The sequence below is a fragment of the Podarcis filfolensis genome (assembly GCF_964270895.1).
Source record: "Podarcis filfolensis genome assembly, chromosome: 2".
NCBI classification, from domain to species: Eukaryota; Metazoa; Chordata; class Lepidosauria; order Squamata; family Lacertidae; genus Podarcis; species Podarcis filfolensis.
The window spans coordinates 104,184,850-104,205,023 of NC_139605.1; the positions used below are offsets into that span (position 1 = coordinate 104,184,850).

The 20,174-nt window shown below is 40.7% G+C and overlaps 1 protein-coding gene and 2 long non-coding RNA genes across 30 annotated transcripts in view; 2 read left to right on the plus strand and 1 right to left on the minus strand.

Moving 5' to 3' along the window:
- Nucleotides 1-19,177, minus strand: part of ZNF207 (zinc finger protein 207) — a 26,342-nt gene extending 7,165 nt beyond the window's left edge. For 10 of the 28 annotated variants that reach the window (XR_014544434.1, XR_014544435.1, XR_014544436.1 and 7 more), the window contains exons 1-11: nucleotides 18,945-19,177; nucleotides 14,736-14,862; nucleotides 13,720-13,858; nucleotides 12,137-12,307; nucleotides 11,182-11,257; nucleotides 9,429-9,529; nucleotides 7,305-7,465; nucleotides 6,430-6,519; nucleotides 4,996-5,238; nucleotides 4,294-4,456; nucleotides 3,583-4,073 (exon numbers count right to left, since the gene is read on the minus strand). Coding sequence is in view for 5 of the 28 variants with exons in the window: in XM_083598823.1 (XP_083454949.1) it covers nucleotides 3,913-4,073; nucleotides 4,294-4,456; nucleotides 4,996-5,238; nucleotides 6,430-6,519; nucleotides 7,305-7,465; nucleotides 9,429-9,529; nucleotides 11,182-11,257; nucleotides 12,137-12,307; nucleotides 13,720-13,858; nucleotides 14,736-14,862; nucleotides 18,945-18,985 (1,473 nt within the window). In the remaining 23 variants the exon portion in view is untranslated. Of the gene's footprint in view, nucleotides 1-3,221; nucleotides 4,074-4,293; nucleotides 4,457-4,995; nucleotides 5,239-6,429; nucleotides 6,520-7,304; nucleotides 7,466-9,428; nucleotides 9,530-11,181; nucleotides 11,258-12,136; nucleotides 12,308-13,719; nucleotides 13,859-14,735; nucleotides 14,863-18,944 lie in introns of those variants that run through there. The other 18 variants (XR_014544430.1, XR_014544431.1, XR_014544432.1 and 15 more) reach the window with 9 other exon arrangements.
- The window catches only part of LOC310755762, a 1,619,227-nt gene that overhangs the window by 477,704 nt on the left and 1,121,349 nt on the right, over nucleotides 1-20,174 (plus strand). The gene's annotated exons all lie outside the window — the stretch shown is intronic.
- Nucleotides 1-20,174, plus strand: part of LOC310755775 — a 332,521-nt gene that overhangs the window by 141,388 nt on the left and 170,959 nt on the right. The gene's annotated exons all lie outside the window — the stretch shown is intronic.

The following is a 20,174-nucleotide window of genomic DNA, read 5'->3' on the forward strand; positions in this document are numbered from 1 at the left end:
AAAAACACAACCCAATTAAGTTAAAAATACATGCAATCAAAATTAACAAAATTCCAATGATCAAGCAAAGATTTGGTCTCAACTTTTAAGCCCCACACAAATCAGATATGGAATCTGTAAACCAGAATTAATGTATAGTGAAAAAAAAAACCCAACTAGAGCGCTCACCTTCCAGCTTGACCAGTGCTATATGACACTCAGTAGAAAGTGGGTGTTTCCCCTCCAAGTGATAAAATATTCTGAACTAATGCAGTAAAAGTGAAAAATGTAAAAAAAAACGAATCTGCCGTTCAGAAATTTTACATCACTGTTGCATAGTAGTTAGACCAGTACAATTATTAAGACAACTGTATTACAGAAATCATTTTTTTAATGTCAGAGGTACGAATTTGTTAAAGTATCAAAATTCCTTTCCATAATGGCCAAGTTCAGATGTAGCAAGAAACTATGGTCTCCCATTTGGAGAGTGAGTCATGGGCTTTTGTGCACCCTACTGCTTCTGCGACTCTCAAGGAGATAAAAAGCTTCTACTTTCAATTAACTCAAAACCATGGTTGGATCATCACTTCTTATTACAAATACTGTAAACAAGTAACAGTTCCCCATGTTCAGATATCACAAGGAACTAAGTTTTTTGTTCCTTTGTTGTGGGCACAAAAGAGAAGGAATGGAGGAAATCACAAGAGACTTGAGATTCATTCTCATAACTGACCATGGTTTGCTTACATGTATGAATGACCCCAGCCTATGGATTAACAACACCTATGGAAGTTTTTATTCTAAAAACAAGCTTGTATTCAGAATTTTCAGAAAGTTCAACATAAAGGCCTTGAATATATGCTGAAAATAATAATAAGCTGTTCCCTTGCACCTCCAAGAGCACCCTGTCTCTCAGTGGAAGCAGGACGGAAACTGATTGGCACTCTTCCACTGAGAGCAAATAGATTTCAACAGCTTCTATCTAGAAGATGGAGGGGCCTACGGGCTTCAGAATGCCTGCCTCCAGTGAGGGGGGGGGGGGAATTAGTTATCTCTAACCCAAGCGTACAGCACAGGTGAATCTCTACAACAGGGATGGGGAACCTGTGCCACTCCAGGTAATATAAAGGGGCAATACAAGGCTACAGTAGAAATTCGTAAATTTCTGATCAAATTCTGTCTACTGGATCCAGCGTTCCATCATGTGGAAAGTGGTGCAGGGGCTGAAGAGGAAATTTGCCTACCCCTCTGCCCATCAGGAGCCTCTGCTTAATCTCTGTTTCTTCTGTGAGCAGCAGGAGAGTCTGGATGCAACTAGTACAAACTGTACACTAGTTCTTTTAAATGTAAAATGGCCAGTATGGGCTACAAAAGGCTTGCTAATGGGCTCATTAGGCATGAACCATATTACAAGAATCATTGTGTTTCATTTTGCCATAGACTAAGGAAAAGTTACCAACACATGCTTAAGCAAGCCCATTGCCAATATGGTTTGCCTCTTTAGTACTGGGATCTATAGAGACAGTAATGTCAAAGAAAACTTCAGATATGTGTTTTCATGAATGAGAAAAACAAGCACAACTTCTTCAGATAATGGTCAACAGGTATGTATAATTGCACAATTGCATCATAATAGTGCAAAAGGAAATAAATGAACAGCTAAAGGGGTGAAGTACCGTATTTTTTTGCTCTATAGGACTCACTTTTTCCCTCCTAAAAAGTAAGGGGAAATGTGTGTGCGTCTTATGGAGCGAATGCAGGCTGCGCAGCTATCCTAGAAGCCAGAACAGCAAGAGAGATTGCTGCTTTCGCTGCGCGCCGATCCCTCTTCTTGTTCTGGCTTCTGAGATTCAGAATATTTTTTTTCTTGTTTTCCTCCTCCAAAAACTAGGTGCGTTTTGTGGTCTGGTGCGTCTTATAGAGCGAAAAATACGGTAATTATAAAACAGTGAACATGGCTGCATATTTCTGAAGTACCTTTTGGGGAAATGGGTAGCCAGTCAACAGAAAGCATATTCAAAGTGCCAATAACACTGCTCAGACATTTAATACACAGTACTCCAGCAAAATAAATTTCTCAAAATGAAAATCTAAAACAACTTAAAACAATGAGTGAACATCACAAAGCCAAAGTTTCTAATGGAAGGCAGGGCATTTTTGAAAGTTACGAAAATATAAAAAGAGGATGTACAGAAAGCAGCAAAGGAACTTCAAACATGAACAATAAAGTTTTTTGAGACCAAGCAAAGGACTGAAGTAGACCGTACGCAAATCGGAAATAGTTTTTACTTTACAAATTGGTGCTGTTAACATGCAATATTACTATTAGCTAGGGGTGGAGTGCAAAAAAATGACAGTAACAGAATTTGTCTTTATAAATCAACTGATGGAAGTAGGAACAGGAGTTTTGCTATTCCCAGCTCTCATGGAAATACTTATCTTGCTAAAAAGAGAAAGCAATAAAAAAGAGATCTGGTTTGTACTGCATATAAAGAAACAAGGCTCAAAATGCTGAGGCAAAACCTCCCAAACACATCATGCCCCTTGAGAGCAACAACTGCTCAGTCATCCAAGGCGATAATTTTACCCTCTTTCCTGCTAGGTTTCATAAATGGGACAGAGTCCAGTTAAAGACACAGCTGAAACCTCGCCACAGCTGTTTTCTTGACACACAGTCATGAGGCAAAATGAGGACAACGTTTGAATCACACAGGGCAGCTTCAGCTGTAGTTTTTAACCAGACTGCTTTTTGCTATGCCCAGACAGAGATTAATTGATCAATTGATTAAGATTAATCTGTTATTTTGCAACCTATGTTTTATGGTGAATCCCTCTCGTCTGGTCACCTTTATTACAGAAGCCAACGCTTGCACCTAAGCTTTATAAAGAGAAATCTTTAATACATTTTTTTTTAAAAAAAATGTTAGGTTAAGTAGCTTGAGGTCTCTAAACTGAGGAAGAACTGAAGCAAGGCCAAAAAATGTGCTCTACAATAGCATTTTCTTAGTAGAAGCACATTTACACATAGGAAACATAAGAGCACACCAGTATCATAACCAGCTAGCTATGAAGAAGTCTTAAGAAAGCGCACCATTCAGGAAAAAAAACATGTCTTCTTAAGCCTAAGACTTTGTTGCAACTGCTTAATAAGTGTACAGGTCTATTTACTTGTTCAGGAGTCAGCTACAGCATACAGCTAAAGTAGTGACTTTGAAGTTCAAATAATTCAGAATATATCAATGTAGCATCAGGAAATCTGTATTTATTATACCACAAACTACCATAGCATGCATCAGTACAAACCTTCAGGCAGTTGTCCACAGCTGGTCATGAATAAAAAGACAATTTTTTTCTTTCATTTTATTACAATAAAGTTTAACAGTACAGGAAGTCACGTGAACTTAGTAGGTCAATTTTATAAACCCTGCAACAGGAAACTCTAAATACATTAAATATCGTTACACGTTCAGACTTAAGTGTACAAGTAGATGGTAACAATAAAAGCCCTCACCAAACTATTGTTGGGGACACGAAGTCCAACAGCACCTGAAGTGCTGTGAAGGCATGATTTTATGAACAGCAACGTAAGGTTACAGAACTTGCCTTTAAGATGGTACGTTCATGTATTTCCAGCGCCTTCACAATTTAACGAACCATATTTACTATACTTCACTTCTAAAAACCTAGATGAAACATGAAAAAGAAGCCATACAGTATAAATTGCAACATCAGGGAAAGTTCCTGTTTTATTATTCTAAACAAATTTTGCCATGTAAAATAAGAATGTCCAAAAAGTTCCTTGTATGTGGAAAGATTTTTTTTCCTCCCCTAAAAGTCACAACGAAGTTTTAATTGATGGAAGCTTGGCTATATTAACAGCACAAGATGAGAAAAGGTTTAATCTCCAAACCTATTAGAGCGTTTGCAGTAGCATCAGTAGCGGCCACCTTGCGACATGACAGGCGGTCTCATTCCCATTGGCGGTCGAGGAGGTCCACCTTGATAAGGAGGCACCATTGGGGGCCCTTGACCATATGGAGGCATTGCACCAGGAAGGTATCCTGGCATGCCCTGGTGATGAGCACCATACTGACCTGTGAAGGTAAAAAAACAAATTTACAAACACCTTTAAGCAATACTACTGCTAGTAAAGCATTCAGGCTGCAATCAACCTGCGTATTTTTGTAAATCGCTTCAACCTTGTATTACAATCAAGTAGCATACAGACGCTGCAAAATAATTAAATACATAAATTGTATCGGATTGTAATACATAAATTGTATAGGATTTCAAGAAGCTTAAGTGTGTTTTTACCATGGGGTGGCATTGGAGGTCTCATTCCTTGTTGCTGGGGGGGCATTCCCGGCTGCGGTGGCATCATACCTCCCATTGGTCCAACTGGTGGATTGCCCATGGATGCCTGCCCAGGTCGAGGGAGGTTACGCTGATATTTAGGCAACTGTGCTCTTCTTTCTTCCTGTGAAGGGAAGCATACAGGGAGAATTTCAACAATATGAGATCAAACCAAAGGTCAGTTTGAGACACAAGTACAGCTCAAGCAACATTCAATGAAGAATACTTAAATTGGCTTACTCAACCAATTAAATCTCATCTACAAACTTACGGAGATACATATTGTAGCATGTAAATTCTGGTATAACAAAATGCTACATTATCAATTTCTACTTCTACATTAACTTTTTCTACTACTTTCAAAGCAGGATTTAGGGATTATTCAGTTATTATGGATTGTGCCATTATACTGTAGTCTGAAAATCTGGTTCATAAAGCACACCAATAAATATGAAGCAGTCTGACATGAATTTTAACACTACCTGCATTGGGCTCTGAGAAGTATGCCGCAGTAAACAAAGCAATTCTAAATTTGCTATAATTCATGTTAGACGCACTAAATGGTGAGGGAAGAGGTGGGAAGCAGAGCTGCCACATAAACGCTACAACTGTTTGATCATTTCCTCACAACTATGGAGCAAGGAGAAATCCTATTTAACTTACCAGTGATATATCCTCATCTGGATGGATCAACTTACTGGTTGCACTGGTTGTCGTAAGGGTAGCAGGCTTACTTGTTATAGAAGTAGCTGGCTTAGCTGCAGTACTGTTTGTTGTACTAGTGGTTGAAGCTGTAGATTGTGTGTAAGCAGGGAATGTAGGTTTTGGGGGTTCGGTGGTAGTTGCAGGTGCATTATTCAAAGGTTTGAAATCTGTACCAACCGGACCTGGAACAGCTGACTGAGCCTGTAAAAACACAAAGTTAAACTATAAGGACAATGCTATTTAAAATGCAAAAATTCTAAACACTGTAGCATTACAATCTGTTTGCACAGCTAGATTAGCATAAAGTAAAAGTTCAGCCCCATTACATAACAAAGCAAACTGGGATGAAAAAAGTAATAGTGCCTCCCAACACACAAATACATTACAAAACTGAGATGTTGCAGACCAAAAACCACAACAAAAGCAACACAAATTGGGTAACTATTTGTTGCTGTCCCTTTTTCATCTTTTCATACAGTATGTTCAATATAAGTCATATCTATTAAGAAATGTTATTTTTGTAATTAGGCCAATCTAGAAATTACTGGTTTAGAATAGTATTAGGCAAGTTAGCATTCAAACAGAATTAGAATATATGGGAAGATTTTTCTTCTAAGAATGATAGTGGGTCAACCAGGTGAATTTAAAAGCATTCTCTGCATAAAAACAAAATGAAGTTCTGAGACACTTCAAATAGTAATTTATAGTGCTGAACTACTTTCCTTTCCTACAAACTACAAAAACCTTATTTGCATCAAATGGATAAAATAGAACCCTACTATGACTGTGAAGCTATTACATGTTTTTCTTACTTCGGGGGCTTTTAGTTTCACTTATGAGAGAATGCTTTGACAAGCAATAGCACAAATTCTGCACTCATCACTGAATTTCAAATTACATGTTTTTCTTACTTCGGGGGCTCTTAGTTTCACTTATGAGAGAATGCTTTGACAAGCAATAGCACAAATTCTGCACTCACCACTGAATTTCAAATTCAGGACTAGATAGGTTGGGATTTAAGACATGATGCATTTTTTGTTTGGACATTTCCTTACTTTTATCATGATGCATAAAAAATAACAGCATAAACTAGAAAAAAACAACCATGCATCAAGTAAACCACTGCCAACTAAAACGCACTCAACTGCTTTCATGCTCTTCTTAACCCTTTAGAACCACAATGTAGAATCTTTTGTTTATTTCTATTACCGAAATATTATGCACAATTTGTAAAAAAATAAAAATACAAACAATTTAAGATTGGGATTAATAGCTAAACATAATCAGGAATCCTCAATTATCTGAAGATGTTTAGGCAGATGTTTTAATGTTTACATAACGGTCTAAAGGGTTAACCAGCAAAGCAATTTTAAACTGCAACTTCCTGCGTACTTGTGCTGTGCTAGGAAACAGAGCTTTAGAAGGTGCTGACAGTTCTGAATTGGATGCAGTTGTACTTGAGCTTGTGACAGGTGTCCCCATCTGTAGCATAAAAGAAACGAAACAGTAAACAGTCTCCGAATATATGCGTGAAAGATAACCAATAGGAAGGATCTTGGATTGACTTTTGTAAATGAGTCTCTTCCCTGCAGAAGTTCAAAATGCAACAACGCATTATGAAGGACTCTGCAATATGCTTGGAAGTCATACAAGATGTATTCATTTACAATGAATCCAATGAAACAGGAGAGAGCATGTATCTCTCAAACAGACCATTCCACTCTGTTAAACAGCAAGTGGTTCTCAAATGTCTCTATGTGTGCATTTTATTTCATTACTACATAACTTCTTTATCTTTCAGGAGAAGGATTAAGTTTATTTTAGCTGACTACGAAATAAACATTGTAGGGCAGAATAATCTTTTAAAAAATCATTTCAGAAGCATGCTCCTGCTCACTCACTGTGATTTCTCCTTATGATAATATGAATTTATAATTTTAAGGATGTTCCAATGGCTATAAAAGTTGTTCATGGAAACATGGCCCTGAGCACCTGGTAACAAAGATCAAAACATACTTATTCTTTTGCAAAAATAAATAAAATGGTACCTTAGCATGAAAGACGGCAGGTGCAAATAGCAAACCTGCATTTTGAGACTACATTTGTTTAATAATTCCAGCATAAGATAGGAGCAAATACCAAGCAATCTGTCTAACAACCCCAGTGATTTGAGTGCTGGTGTTCCTGCAGCGTGACTATTACAACTTACATAGGATAGGATAAACACAGTTTAAAAATCCTCCTATCGGGATGTAAAACACACTTACTTGTCCTGCACTGGGAAAAAGTGGTTTAGTAACGGGAGGCTGAGGGGTTGGTGCTGCAACAACAGGAGCGGGAGGTCTGTTAAGTACACCTTGAGCATTCACAGGCTGTGCTTGTGTCATCGGAGGCATACCGGGACGAGGACCAACAGGTGGTGGCATACCTGTAATAAAATTATTCTGATGGTAATTTTCTGAAGACTTTAGTATCAAAACATGTCCCTATTAAATTCTTTTTTAATGGCAGGACAATATTCTATTAAATAACAGAGAACAGCTAGGAGTCAACAGAAGGCATAACTAACCACAATTACGAAAACTGTGATTGTAAACTAGTATTAGGAGCATAATCCAACTTTTTGGTAGCAATAGTTTTTACAAATGATCTTTATGTTGTGCGTGCATATGTACTTAAGGCCTGAGGCCAGATCAAATGATGCTGCTCTGAACATGCAACTTAAAGAATTGGTGTATGAATGTGCTTGCTTTACTCTTCCGGCTTGTGCATCATAGTTGGCGAGGACAAAGGCTAACTACAAATCCCAATTTGTGCAAAAAGGTAAGCCAAATCTTTGGCGTGGCCAAAAGGAATGGGGGGGGGAGCAGCAGCAAAGTGGCTGCGAGATTCTCTCTGAGCGTCGGCACATTCACGTTGCTTTGTCAAGTCAGTCCTTTATGTGACTTTACAGCCTAGGACCCTCGTACCTATGGGACCGCCTCTCCTGGTATGCCCCACGGAGGACCTTAAGGTCCATAAATAGCAACACCCTATCGGTCCCAGGCCCTAAAGAAGTTAGATTAGCTTCAACCAGAGCCAGGGCCTTTTCAACACTGGCTCCGGCCTGGTGGACCACTCTGTCTCATGAGACCAGGGTCCTGCAGGATCTGATTTCTTTCCGCAGGGCCTGTAAGACAAAGTTGTTCCACCTGGTCTTTGGCTTGGAGCCAATTTGATTCCCTCCCCCTCTTCCTTTTTCCTTCTCCTCCTGTGATGAGGCTGCATTTTAATATTTTAATGTTGTATTTTAATATTGTTTTTTAAGTTATATTCATTCAATTTGTTTTTATTATTGCTTGTTAGCCGCCCTGAGCCCGGCCTTGGCGGGGTATTAATAATAATAATAATAATAACAACAATAACAACAACAACAAAACAACATTATTATTGTTGTTGTTGTTGTTGTTATTATTATTATTTGTTTCAGTAGCTACATGCCAATGGTGGATATGGCAAGAGGTAAAAGCTATAAATAAGACTCAAACTTTGTACAGTAGGCATCTTTCCAGCCAGGCAAAATTCAGACGGTTTTGCCGACAGTGGGAAAAAACCCAACAACCAACATATTACAGTGATGTTTAGAAAGTTTGTCCCATGCCACGATGACACACACTTGCAGAAACAGTGGCACCTGCCCATCCTTGCAGAACAAATGACTCCCACCACCACCACTAGATAATGATGCTCACGGGGCTATGGCCAACCACCCTTTTAAATTACTTTAAGTGATTAATACAGAAGTGGGGAATAGCCAGCCTATGTGCCTAATTTGGCCTGTCCGGCCTCCCCTTTGGCCCCTTGATGCCATTTCAGCCAAGCCATAACCACCTGCCCTATATCTAACATCTTAGAGGACGTCAGGGGTGGGGCAGGAAAAATCCAGGCTTAGCTGTGCCTGCAAAGTTAACCTTCCTCTTGTTATATTTGCAAAAATTAAAATTGAAAAATAATCAAAGGAAATTATTTTCTTACCACATCCCCAGAACAAGATGGCATCTTTATTCACAAATTGATTAAACGGTGGATATAAAATTAAGTGATGCCAACAGTCACAATCAAGGTGAAAGCTGCAAAGACTTCCAAGTATGAGCCACCTGAAATTATTTGCACTAAGAACTTTTTATATCAACTCTAATTTCATTTTGTAGTGTTCCTCTGCCATGCCATACAGTTATGCTAGATGTCCAGATTGAGGGCTTAAAAAAAAAATGTCCCAAAGGAGAATTATAACATAGAGCGAACTTTTTTCTGTGCCATTTTTTTCAAACCCTATAAAAAGTGCACCATTTTATGCAGAGCAATAACAGCAACTCCAGATCAGTTCAAAAACAAAATAAAGTAACTCTCACCACAGTATGGATTCGTCATTCCTGACCTACCTGGTGGCATACCAGGCATGAGAGGGGGGATTCCTGGTCCTGGAGGCATCATGCCACCCATTGGCATCATCCTATGAAGAAAATGGTAAAGGCCATAAAGAATGCATATCAGAATGTTGCAGCCTTCCCCAATTTGCTGTGGTCCTTATTTCTCTCTCTCACACACAATAATTTTTATTTATTTTTAAAAAGGAGACCAAACATCGTATTTCCAAAACAGAAGCTATAAAACACCAAAACTGGAATTTCCACAGTAGTAACTGATTTGGTGTTAAGCCACACTCCATATGTTTTGAACTCTTATTTCCCCATCACCTTTGATTACTGGCCAAGCTGGCTGGGGCTGATGGAAACAAAGGAAGCAGATTTATACCAAGTCACTCCACCGGTCCATCTAGATCAGCGTTGCTGACAATGACTGGCAGCTGCTCTTCAGAGTTTCAGGCCAGCCCTACTTGGAAACACCAGGAACCTTTTGCAAACATGTGCTCTACCACTGAGCTATAGCCCTTCCCCAAAGGGAACTGTAGTGCAGAACATCTGCAGAGCACCACCAGACAGGGGAAGGGTTGTGGTACACAATGTTATTAAGGACATCCAAGGATTTCCACTGGGAAATGTAAGTTCCAGCTTTCATTAGCTATCCATGGCAGACGTGTCTGAATCATTCCATACCTTTCAACTTTAACTCAAAGCATGCAGAGAACCAGCTGGGATGCCATTCAACTGTTATGTCTTAAGGCCAGAAGGGGAAGCCAAGTGCACAATGATGCGGTAGCCTGAACTCACCACTCCCTCCATGCCTGGGAAAGTTGTTTAGATGGATGTGGGAAGCAGGCAGAACTCAGCAGCAGAGTGGGAGATCAGATTTCCAACTCAAAAAACCGAAAAAGCAGACAGACCCCTTTGCCAAAACCACACTGGAAAGCCATATTCAAAACCACTGGAGAGAACTAATGATACTGGGAAAACATCCAGCCACTCCAGTATGTGCCAAGTTGTTCTTAATGGCCCAAGAAAATTGGCAACATTGTTTTGGGAACCATCTGAATCAGTAACATGTAGAACAGGGGCAGGAAACCAGGTCCAGGATATATCAAACCCATGATGCTGCCTTCTGGTCCACCTCATCCCTCAGCCCCATTGTGGTTTCATTTGTTCTGAACTGCTGCTAGATAAGCCAGAGAAGCCTTGTGTCTTTCAGTCAGACACTAGCTGCCACACTGGAAACTGAGCTTGCCTGCACACCTTCCTGTTGTTTCTATCTCTTCCGGAGGGAGTGGTAAAGGCAGACAATGGATACATCAGCTAGGAAAAAGAGTGGAGAGGGGAAGGAGTAACTGTGTAGGGTGAGGTGGAGTAGGAGAGAATGACAAAGCAGGACAAAGACAGTTTGGGTAAGAGATTCTGCCAGGGAGATGAAGATCAGCAAGGGAAAGGGTCTGGCACACCAGGGCCCTAGGCATGTATGCAGATGGTGTGAGACAGAGTAAGTATGAATGGGAGTGCTGAGTGTGTGGAAAGAGAATGAATGCATAATGAAGGGTATAAAGAGAGAAAAGGAGTATCCCTGCCCACTGACAGAAATGTTAAGACTTGATTTTAAGAAGAGCATTGTATAATTAGTGTGCAACTTCAAAGTCCAAAAACTCAGGATAGATTTGAAAATGAAGCATGCTTGTCTAGGCATGGACTACACTATTAATCCACTATTTTTATTTACCCAGGTGGCATTCCAGGCATCACTGGGGGCATTCCAGGCATCATTGGTGGAACACCTGCCATTAATGGTGGTATACCTGAAAGCCAGAGAATGTGTGTTGATTATTGATACTGTACACAATTTTTTTTTTGATGAATACAGGATTTGTAAGAATACTGATTAGTTCACTAAAGAAATATTCTGAATGATCATGAACCCTTTCCGTTAACATAAAAGAAGTTCAACATAGAAAATTATCCATTAATATTATCCACAGGATTTCCCCCTTCTGCCATTTGAGACACCTGCTGCTCCAAATTATGGCGCAAAGTATGTTTATGAATACAAAAGACTACTACTAGTTCAGTCAAAGAGTACCATGTGTCACATGTTTAAAAAAGAAGAAGCCACCCTTTCCATTGTTAAAGACAGAGATTGGTAGCTTCCACTTGAGAAATATGTAATTGTGACCTGTAAATTGTATTGCAAACTGCCCAGAGGGCTTGGTTAAAAGATGGCATTACACTGTCACAAATAAAGTTGCATAACCAATGTTTTCTATCTGTTTTCCTAACTCCGTCAATATACCCCAGAATTCTCTACACATTTGCTTATGTCCACGCACAGCTTTTCAAGGAAGAGCAGCCAAATTCCAAACCACAGGTTGCATATTATGGAAACCACAGTTTCAGGGATGTGAAGCTGTCTGGTAGCTAGCAGAACTGGAGCCGTTTCTAAAATTCCAATCAAATATTTTCAAGGCAATTTTACAGACTTTCCCCCTCTAATAAGATTGGTTTTGCAGCTCTCAAATATTTGGAAGAACATAAACTGTATTCAGTATGGAGCAACTAATTATTGTTTATAAGTACCCATTATATTTCAAAATAGCACCTCACAAAATGTTTCCAACTAAAGTTTTCCCATTACTGAAGTAACTTCTAAGACAATCATCACACTATTTCCATCTAGCTACCTGGAGGGATTCCTGGTGCACCTGGCACAGGAGGTAAACCCGGCTGTGCCATTGGTGGTATATATCCCTGCTGGGGTTGCACAGGCTGTGCCTGAAATGAGGTTGAAGCCGAAGATTCATCATCGTCATATTCATCAGAATCATCTTGTTGTTTCTTTTTCTGGCTTTCCGCTAAAAGAGTTTTAACATTCAGATGTTAAATTATTTGCTCTTAAACACATTCCATCCCGGATCACTCTACCTGCAATTTGCTTCAAATAAAATGGAATGCTGCCTTATACTTTTTATCTCATAAATATTCCTTTTCAGCAGTAGAGACTAGGGTTAAACCTAAACTAACGACTCTTTCAGTAACATTTAGAGCAATTACAAACAATATTCATTTATTTGTTTAAACTGTAATTAGAATCCATTACACAATCTAATCATTTGCTACTTGGGTCAGAAAACCTAAATTGGGGAGTATTTAGTGCAAGTGAAGGAGCAACCAGCACTAAAAATGCCAATACTGGATGTATCGGAATCTTCTGCTAGTCTGAAAAAGTAAACAAATGTCAACGAATTACCTTGATAACCAGCCATTACAAAGAGAATAAAACAGCCTGGTTTAGCTTCCACTGATACACAAATAATATTTCTTTCTTTTTCTAACATATATGTCACCTTTTAGGGTTAAGCCTTTCAAGGCAGCTTCCCCTGCTCTCTCTTCAGAATATATAACCAATAACTGTGCTGAATGATGTGATTATTGATATTGCTGGTTCTTAGTATTTTATTAATTGGTTATAAGAATCATAGTATTAATAATAGCTAATGCAGAATAAGATCACACAGCAACACAGTAAAATTATTTCCTCTCTTTTTTCAACAAGAAAGCAATTTTAAACAAATAGGAGTCCACCTGGAAGCCAGAAACCACAGGGCACAATATATTTCAGTTGGACCAGAATTCCACTGGCATTGAGCTACCGATCCCACCAACTTTGTAAAAGGTGGACACATAAGGTGCTTGTAATAGGGCTGTTCAAAAAGTAAAATTCCTGACACTCACAAAGTTGTTGAGCTTTTCTTAAATTGTTCAGCTTTTTTGGGAACAAACCTCCCCCAAAATGGTGATTTTAAGCTTTTGGAGCTGTTTCCGCTACTTTCCCTATCACATTGCCATACACCTGGATTTCCCCTCACATTTTGAAGATTTGGGAAAATCTCCACAAAGCCATTTTTACCTAAAGACCACAACGTGTCCGGAATTTTCCTGATGTATGGCAAGCCTATGCTTACAACCATTATTAGGTGTATTGATTTACTCCAAAAACAAACAATATCATTTCAGACCCAATACTGAGTCCCACATTTTATCTTCAAGCATTAAGTTGCAATCCATAAAAAAGCAGGTTGACAAGTGTGCAACTATGCACCTTAGTGTCACAACAATTTAAAAGACCCATAAAATAATACCTATATGTCTAGATTTACATCTCTGTTGCTCACAGTAATCTCACAGTTATCACTCACTGGTGATATTCATCAGTACATGATAATTAGATACTGAGCCCTTTCCATACTGAAGTATTTCAATTTACCTTGAGTTTTTTGTTCAAGTAGCCTTCTTCTTTCATCCATGTCTTTTTCTGGAATGCCTTCCATACCATAGATTTCCAGTTCAATGTCAGTTCTTCCAGGTATAGCATTTGGAACAGCATCTATTGTTTCTTTATGTACCTATGAAAAGTAGGCAAATATAAGTTCAAACCATGGTAAGTTACTAATATGGTGGTTGATGTTTTAAAAAATTTAGATAACTTGGTTCTGTAGCACTTATAGCATCTTAGATTGAAGGACCACAGTCCAGTCCATGCAAAACATACGTTTTGCATGCAGAACGTATCGGATTGAATTCCTGACACTTCTAGTTAAAAGGAAAGGTAGCAAGGATGGCAAAAGTCTCTGAAATGCTGCCAGTCAAAATAGATCACTTAGCTAAATGGACAAATAATCTGAACTGAGGCAGTTTACTATATTCTAGTTAGCTCAAGTGCAGTCAAAACTAGTCTAAATCAAATAGCAGGGCTAGGTCTAATTAGGTCTAAAACAGGGACAACTGCTGCATTTATACTGACCATCCTCCAAGGGTCACATGCTGGCAGTGGGTGTGGTCAACACACATACACACTCTGCATACAGGTAGAAAGACACACACTCACTCTCTCTCAACTGAGGGGATAAACAAAAAGGCTATTCTATGGGAATCTCTCCACAGGAAGCATGCTCAGATTTGCAATCCTATGCTGATATTTACTCCCAGACAAGCATGCAAAGGACTATAATAGTAGTTACAAATGTAGCTTTAAATTCTTACAGAATTAGAACTAGACCAGACTCCAACCAACTACCAAATAATAAAGTCATGATAGTATCCACTATCCTGGGCAAATCAGGCCCAAAGGCCTACCGTGACCAACCAAAGAAGAGCTTTCATTAATGCAGCTGGTTCTGAAATCTAGAATACTCATAAATTATGGAAGATGATTACAAAACAACAGCACATTGCTTTTCAGTAGACCACCATGTGAAAAAAAGGATATACCTGAGCACTTACCTGCATACAGTGTATAGCTAAGCCAGGTCCAGTATACAGTTTCTTATGACATATATGGCATTTAAAATGTTTTGCTTTTTGGTGCTGAATAAGAATTTTCTCATCATCAAAATCTCTATTACAATACCTATGCCACATTGTTAAGGAAAGCATGGAAGTAAAAAGGTTACAATAATTATTCTCAAGGAATGCTACAGATTTTTAAAATGTATTAATTACTTTGATTTCTTTGGTAAGTGGATATACAATGAGGGTGGGCAGGAGTCACATTGGGACCTACTGATGGAACCTACTATAAATCATCCAGTGATCTAAGAGTTTGTTTCAACACTAAAAAAGTGATCTTTCTTTCTCCTTTCAAATTGGCTATCAGAATTTGCAGTGATCTGCAGTAACTGAGACGGCAATTTGTAGCTTATCTTAATATAGGGCTAATGAAATGTTGTGGGTCTATGTCTCTTGGGCCACTATTTTGCATCTGATTCCACCAGTCTCCTGTAACTATTTTGCATCTTGGGGTTGTAGCGAAATACCAAAGTAGATCCCGCAAACATTAAATCTGTCTATACCTACTATACAACATGGTAAAGTTATAAAAATATGTCTTTAAGAGGAAGGGATGTTGCGCAGCAAAGACTGCAAAATGGATGCCTGGGTATACAGATTCACATAAATGATCATTAATGATATGGAAATCACAACATAGTGAATCTGAGGATTAAGCTCAGGGACCCACAATCTCTGGTATGGCTCAGCTGCCAATCATTAAATAAAGTGCACCCTACCCTAGCTCTGCCACATTTCAGGTCATGTTGTTGGCCTTCTAGGCAGGCAGAAGAGTGAGCCTTTTTGCAAATGTCTGTTACAGGGGAAAAAAACCCCTTCTCTTATTTGCAACAAGAAGGAATTCTGTTACAAAGTGATTTGAACGATTTGCCACAAAGCTTAATGTAACAAAGAGAACTGACCAAATCTCTCTTCTGGAGAGGTCTTGTTTTGCAGAGCTTTTGAGGCACCATCAAAATCAGGGGAGGGGTTCTATATGCTTGGCATCATGCCTCACCAGGGAGACAGTGGCAACTGACTCTGGTAGATACAAAAGAGATAGTTAAAATTCAAAAAGGGTGCTTCTCATCACATTCTGAGCTTAGAAATTTGTTTTAAATATTAGAAGTGAACAGAGCTCACATGTTTACATTTCAGCAGCCTAATCAGGCAGGGAAGCAGTTTTGTTGTTACTGCAAAATTGGGAATGAAACCCATGCCGCTCTACTGCAAATCACTCAAGACATCATTCTGTAAATGTTGAGCTACTTTCTGCCCACTCTTGCTGCAGATGGCAACTGCCTCCTAACCAGTGTTCGAAACTCCCATTGTTCTAGGCGCACTTTGCGACAGGGAATTTCATTAGTGTGAGTAGTTTCTGAGCTCTGGGCGCAGTACTGCACCTAAGATTGCAGATTAAAACTGCAGAGGGGAAGGAAAGGAGGACCTTTTTCTGCCTCCCCACTTCCAGCTACTCTCAGAAGACTGGAGAAGAGACCCTCTTAAGAATATTAGGGGGGTGGGCAGGGGAAGGACTAGACCATGTGAAAAATGAACATGAATTTTAGCTGCAGTTCATTCATTTTCAACTTTGTATTCTTGTTATAAAAAAGCACACGTAGACATTCTGTTGTTGCACCTATAACCTAGGTCTAAGGTGCCATTTAGCTCCTAGCTTTCATATCTCTGCTTCTAACACTGGTCCTAACACAAAATAGGGCTACAGTTTGCCTTCCAAGCTGCAAGCTCTAATTATGTCTTTGCGAGTCTCTTTCTTGGAGACCAGAAAGAGTCCCTACTCACAAAAGTATGAAATATACTAATTAATAACAAGGGATTTGAGTGCTGAAGGTAGAGCTATGGCACAAGAATGTCACAATATACATTATATACAAGGGATGCACACACTAACCTTTCCTTATTTTCCCCAAACACACCTTATTCTAACTGAACAGATCTTGTATTTTATTATGTATTCCTGTTCAAACTGTCATACTGAGATTAGTATATTGGTTATACGTCAACAGTTTTTAGATATGATTTAAAATGGGGGGTGGGTTTGGTACCATGAGCAGTGTTGAACACAAGTGTTCATGGGAAAGTCTGTATAAATAAAATTATAATCAATATTTAATAAGGGACCGAAATTATGTGGTCCCTAGGAGGGTGTTCCTAGGCTACAGGATATCGCAGATCTTCCTCTCAGCAGAGAGAGAGGAGAACCATTGTCAGAGAACCTCTAGAATAATAGTAGACCTGTTCACCACTGGTGTCCCAAAAGCAGTAGGGGATGGACCAGGGGAGGGCTTGGAACTGTAAGATGCCCAGATACAACACAAGGGCTCCAAACTAAAGCTTCTGATTCCCTTGCTTCTGTTTATGGCTGTGTACACATCATTCATTTAAAACACATTTACCCGCCAAAGAATTCTAGCAATTGTAGTTACCCGTTCCCATTATTCATTTTTGGGGTGTGTGGGTTAACGTGTGGTGTTTACATAGTCTTTGTCAATACAGTGGTACCTCAGGTTACATACACTTCAGTTACATACGCTTCAGGTTTACAGACTCCGCTAACCCAGAAATAGTACCTCGGGTTAAGAACTTTGCTTCAGGATGAGACCAGAAATCGTGCAGCGGCAAGCGCAGTGGCAGCAGGAGGCCCCATTAGCTAAAGTGGTGCTTCAGCTTAAGAACAATTTCAGGTTAAGAACGGACCTCCGGGACAAATTAAGTACTTAACCTGAGGGACCACTGTACAAGCCAGCAGAGCTTATGAAGTGATGCTTCCTCTGCCAAGGACTCCCCCTGCCCCTTGCGGGGACTGCTTGGTTAGTCTCAAAGAGCAAGTGGGGTGAAGTGGTTAGAGGGTCAGAATCCCCTACTTAGCCATGGGTGCCCTTGGGCCAGTCACCATCTCTTAGCCTAACCTACCTTACAGGGTCGTGAAAATAAAAATGGGGAAATCACATACATCATATTGAGCAGATATAAGTGTCGATTAATATTCTACAAGAGTTAAAGTAACCTACATTTCCTATAAATCACTTCCCTTTCATTTCTAATGTGGTACTTCAAAACAATTTCACAAATGGCTTTATGCAAGCAAAAAGGCTAATTTATTTAAAAACAACAGTACTATTATATACCCCCAAATATATCCTTTTTCTTCATAAGACACCACCATTATTTATTGAGGAAAAGGCACAAAACTGGCAGATCTACCTAAAATATATCTCCCCCTTTCTACCTAGCAACCTACACTTCAACATGATGTATTTCAGAAAAACAAGACTCAAGACAACCCCAAATTTTCTCCTATATCTCATGTATTCTCAAACATCTTCTCAGGAGAAACATTATTCACTGCGTGGTCAAAACATAATGACTACTCAAAGCAAAACATATCACAAACACCTAAATTGGGGGGGGGGGGAGAGAGAGAGAGAGAGAAAGAGAGAAAGAGAGAGAGAGATGTGTGAGGAGAAGGCAAAGCCCAAGAGTATGGATTGTCCCCATTATGAATACATGAAAAGCCGATGTGGAGGATAGGAGTAAGGCAGCAGACCAACACTTATGCGGAACACCTCTTTCTTCGAAAATAGCCTCTGAAATTGATAAGACCCGAATCAACTGGTAAAATTTGGGTCGTCTGCTAAAACACCGAGGAATATACGAGAGAAGCCGGTGGCTCATGGAGCACAAAAAATAAAACCCCAACCACTCAAGCTGGCCTGCTATTGTGTCTTTAAAGGCAAAAATAATCAAGTTGAAGCTTTTCAGGCCGATAAACGTGGCCAACCCGGTATGTCTACGCTGAGGGAAGTTTTCGTTAACGGGGCAGAGCTGCAGCGGCCGAATGAAACGTTGGCAACCAGAGGCGCGCGAGAGGGCAGGAGAAGAAGAAAACAAATCCAACCCGTTCCCTATGGAAATTCTGTGTTGGTTCGAGAGCTATTTGAATTAGGCCCAGGTGGATATTGGGAGCGGGGGCAGGTGGAGTCAGGAAAGGAGGCTGGCCTCGACGCCCAGTGGAAGTAGGCGCCGGGGGTCCCTTCCATCTCCTGAGGGAAGGGAAAAAGCCAGGCTAGGCCGCCCGACCTCTTCCTCTTCAAGCTCGAGAAGCCTCCCGGCCACCCGCCCGCCAAGGGAAAAAAAGGATACCAGCACCAAGGCTTCAACTGCTTCTTCTTCTTCCGTCCCATGACGACGACGGCGGCGGCGGCGGCTTAACTAAGGAAAAACAACAACTATTAAAACGACGAGAAGCTCGACCTCCGGGTCCTCCCGCGCACTCTTCTCCTCAGCGAGACACAAAATGGCCGCCCTCCGGCCGAACCCTCGGGTTCCCAGAATGCAGTGCGCAAGCGCGTGTCCTCCTCCTTCTCCTCCTCCGCCTATTGAGGGGAGGTGGGCGGGGCGAGGAACGTCACGTATTGTTCGGTCAAATAGCGGCGCGCTCTTTTCTCCCCGCCCCTCCGGAATGCCGTAGGGGCAGCCGGCAGCGCCGAGTAGAGCCGCGCATGCGCGAATAGCTGGTTTGCAGCCCCGCTGGCTGCGGCAGGAATGCGAACGTTCCATTCCGCCGTCCTAAAGCGCCTCGGTGCAGCACAGCTGCCAGTGAGCCCGGTGGCATTTTGCTCCTTACCGCATGTGCGGAGCTTAGAAGTGGAGCCCAGCGGGCAGCCATCTAATCATAGAATTGTGGAGCGTTGGAAGGGAACCCGAAGATCATCTAGTCCAACCCCCCCCCCCCGAGATGCAGGGATCTTTAACTACAGCATCCATTTTTATTTATTTTATATACACACCCACACACACACCCACACACCGCCCATCTGGCTGGGTTTCCCCAGCCACTCTGGGCGGCTTCCAACAAAATATTAAAATACAGTAATGCATCAAACATTAAAAGCTTCCCTAAACAGGGCTGCCTTCAGATGTCTTCTAAAAGTCTGGTAGCACAGTCATACCTGGAGTTGAATGTGCTTCGGGTTGAGCGCGTTACTTCCAGGTTGCACCGCTCGCACATGCGCAGATGCTCAAAATGACGGCATGCGCGGAAGCGGTGAAACACGACACGTGCAGATGCGCCGTTGCGTCTTACGTTCCGTTCGGGATGCAAACGGGGCTCTGGAACGGATCCCGTTCGCATGACAAGGTATCACAGTAGTTGCTCTCTTTGACATCTGGTGGAAGGGCGTTCCACAGGGCAGGTGCCACTACCGAGAAGGCCCTCAGCACTGGACCTCAGCGTATGGGCAGAACGATGGGGGTGGAGACGCTCCTTCAGATATACTGGATGGAGGCCTTTTAGGGCTTGAAAGGTCAGCACCAACACTTTGAATTGTGTTCGGAAACGTACTGGGAGCCAATGTAGGCCTTTCAAGACCA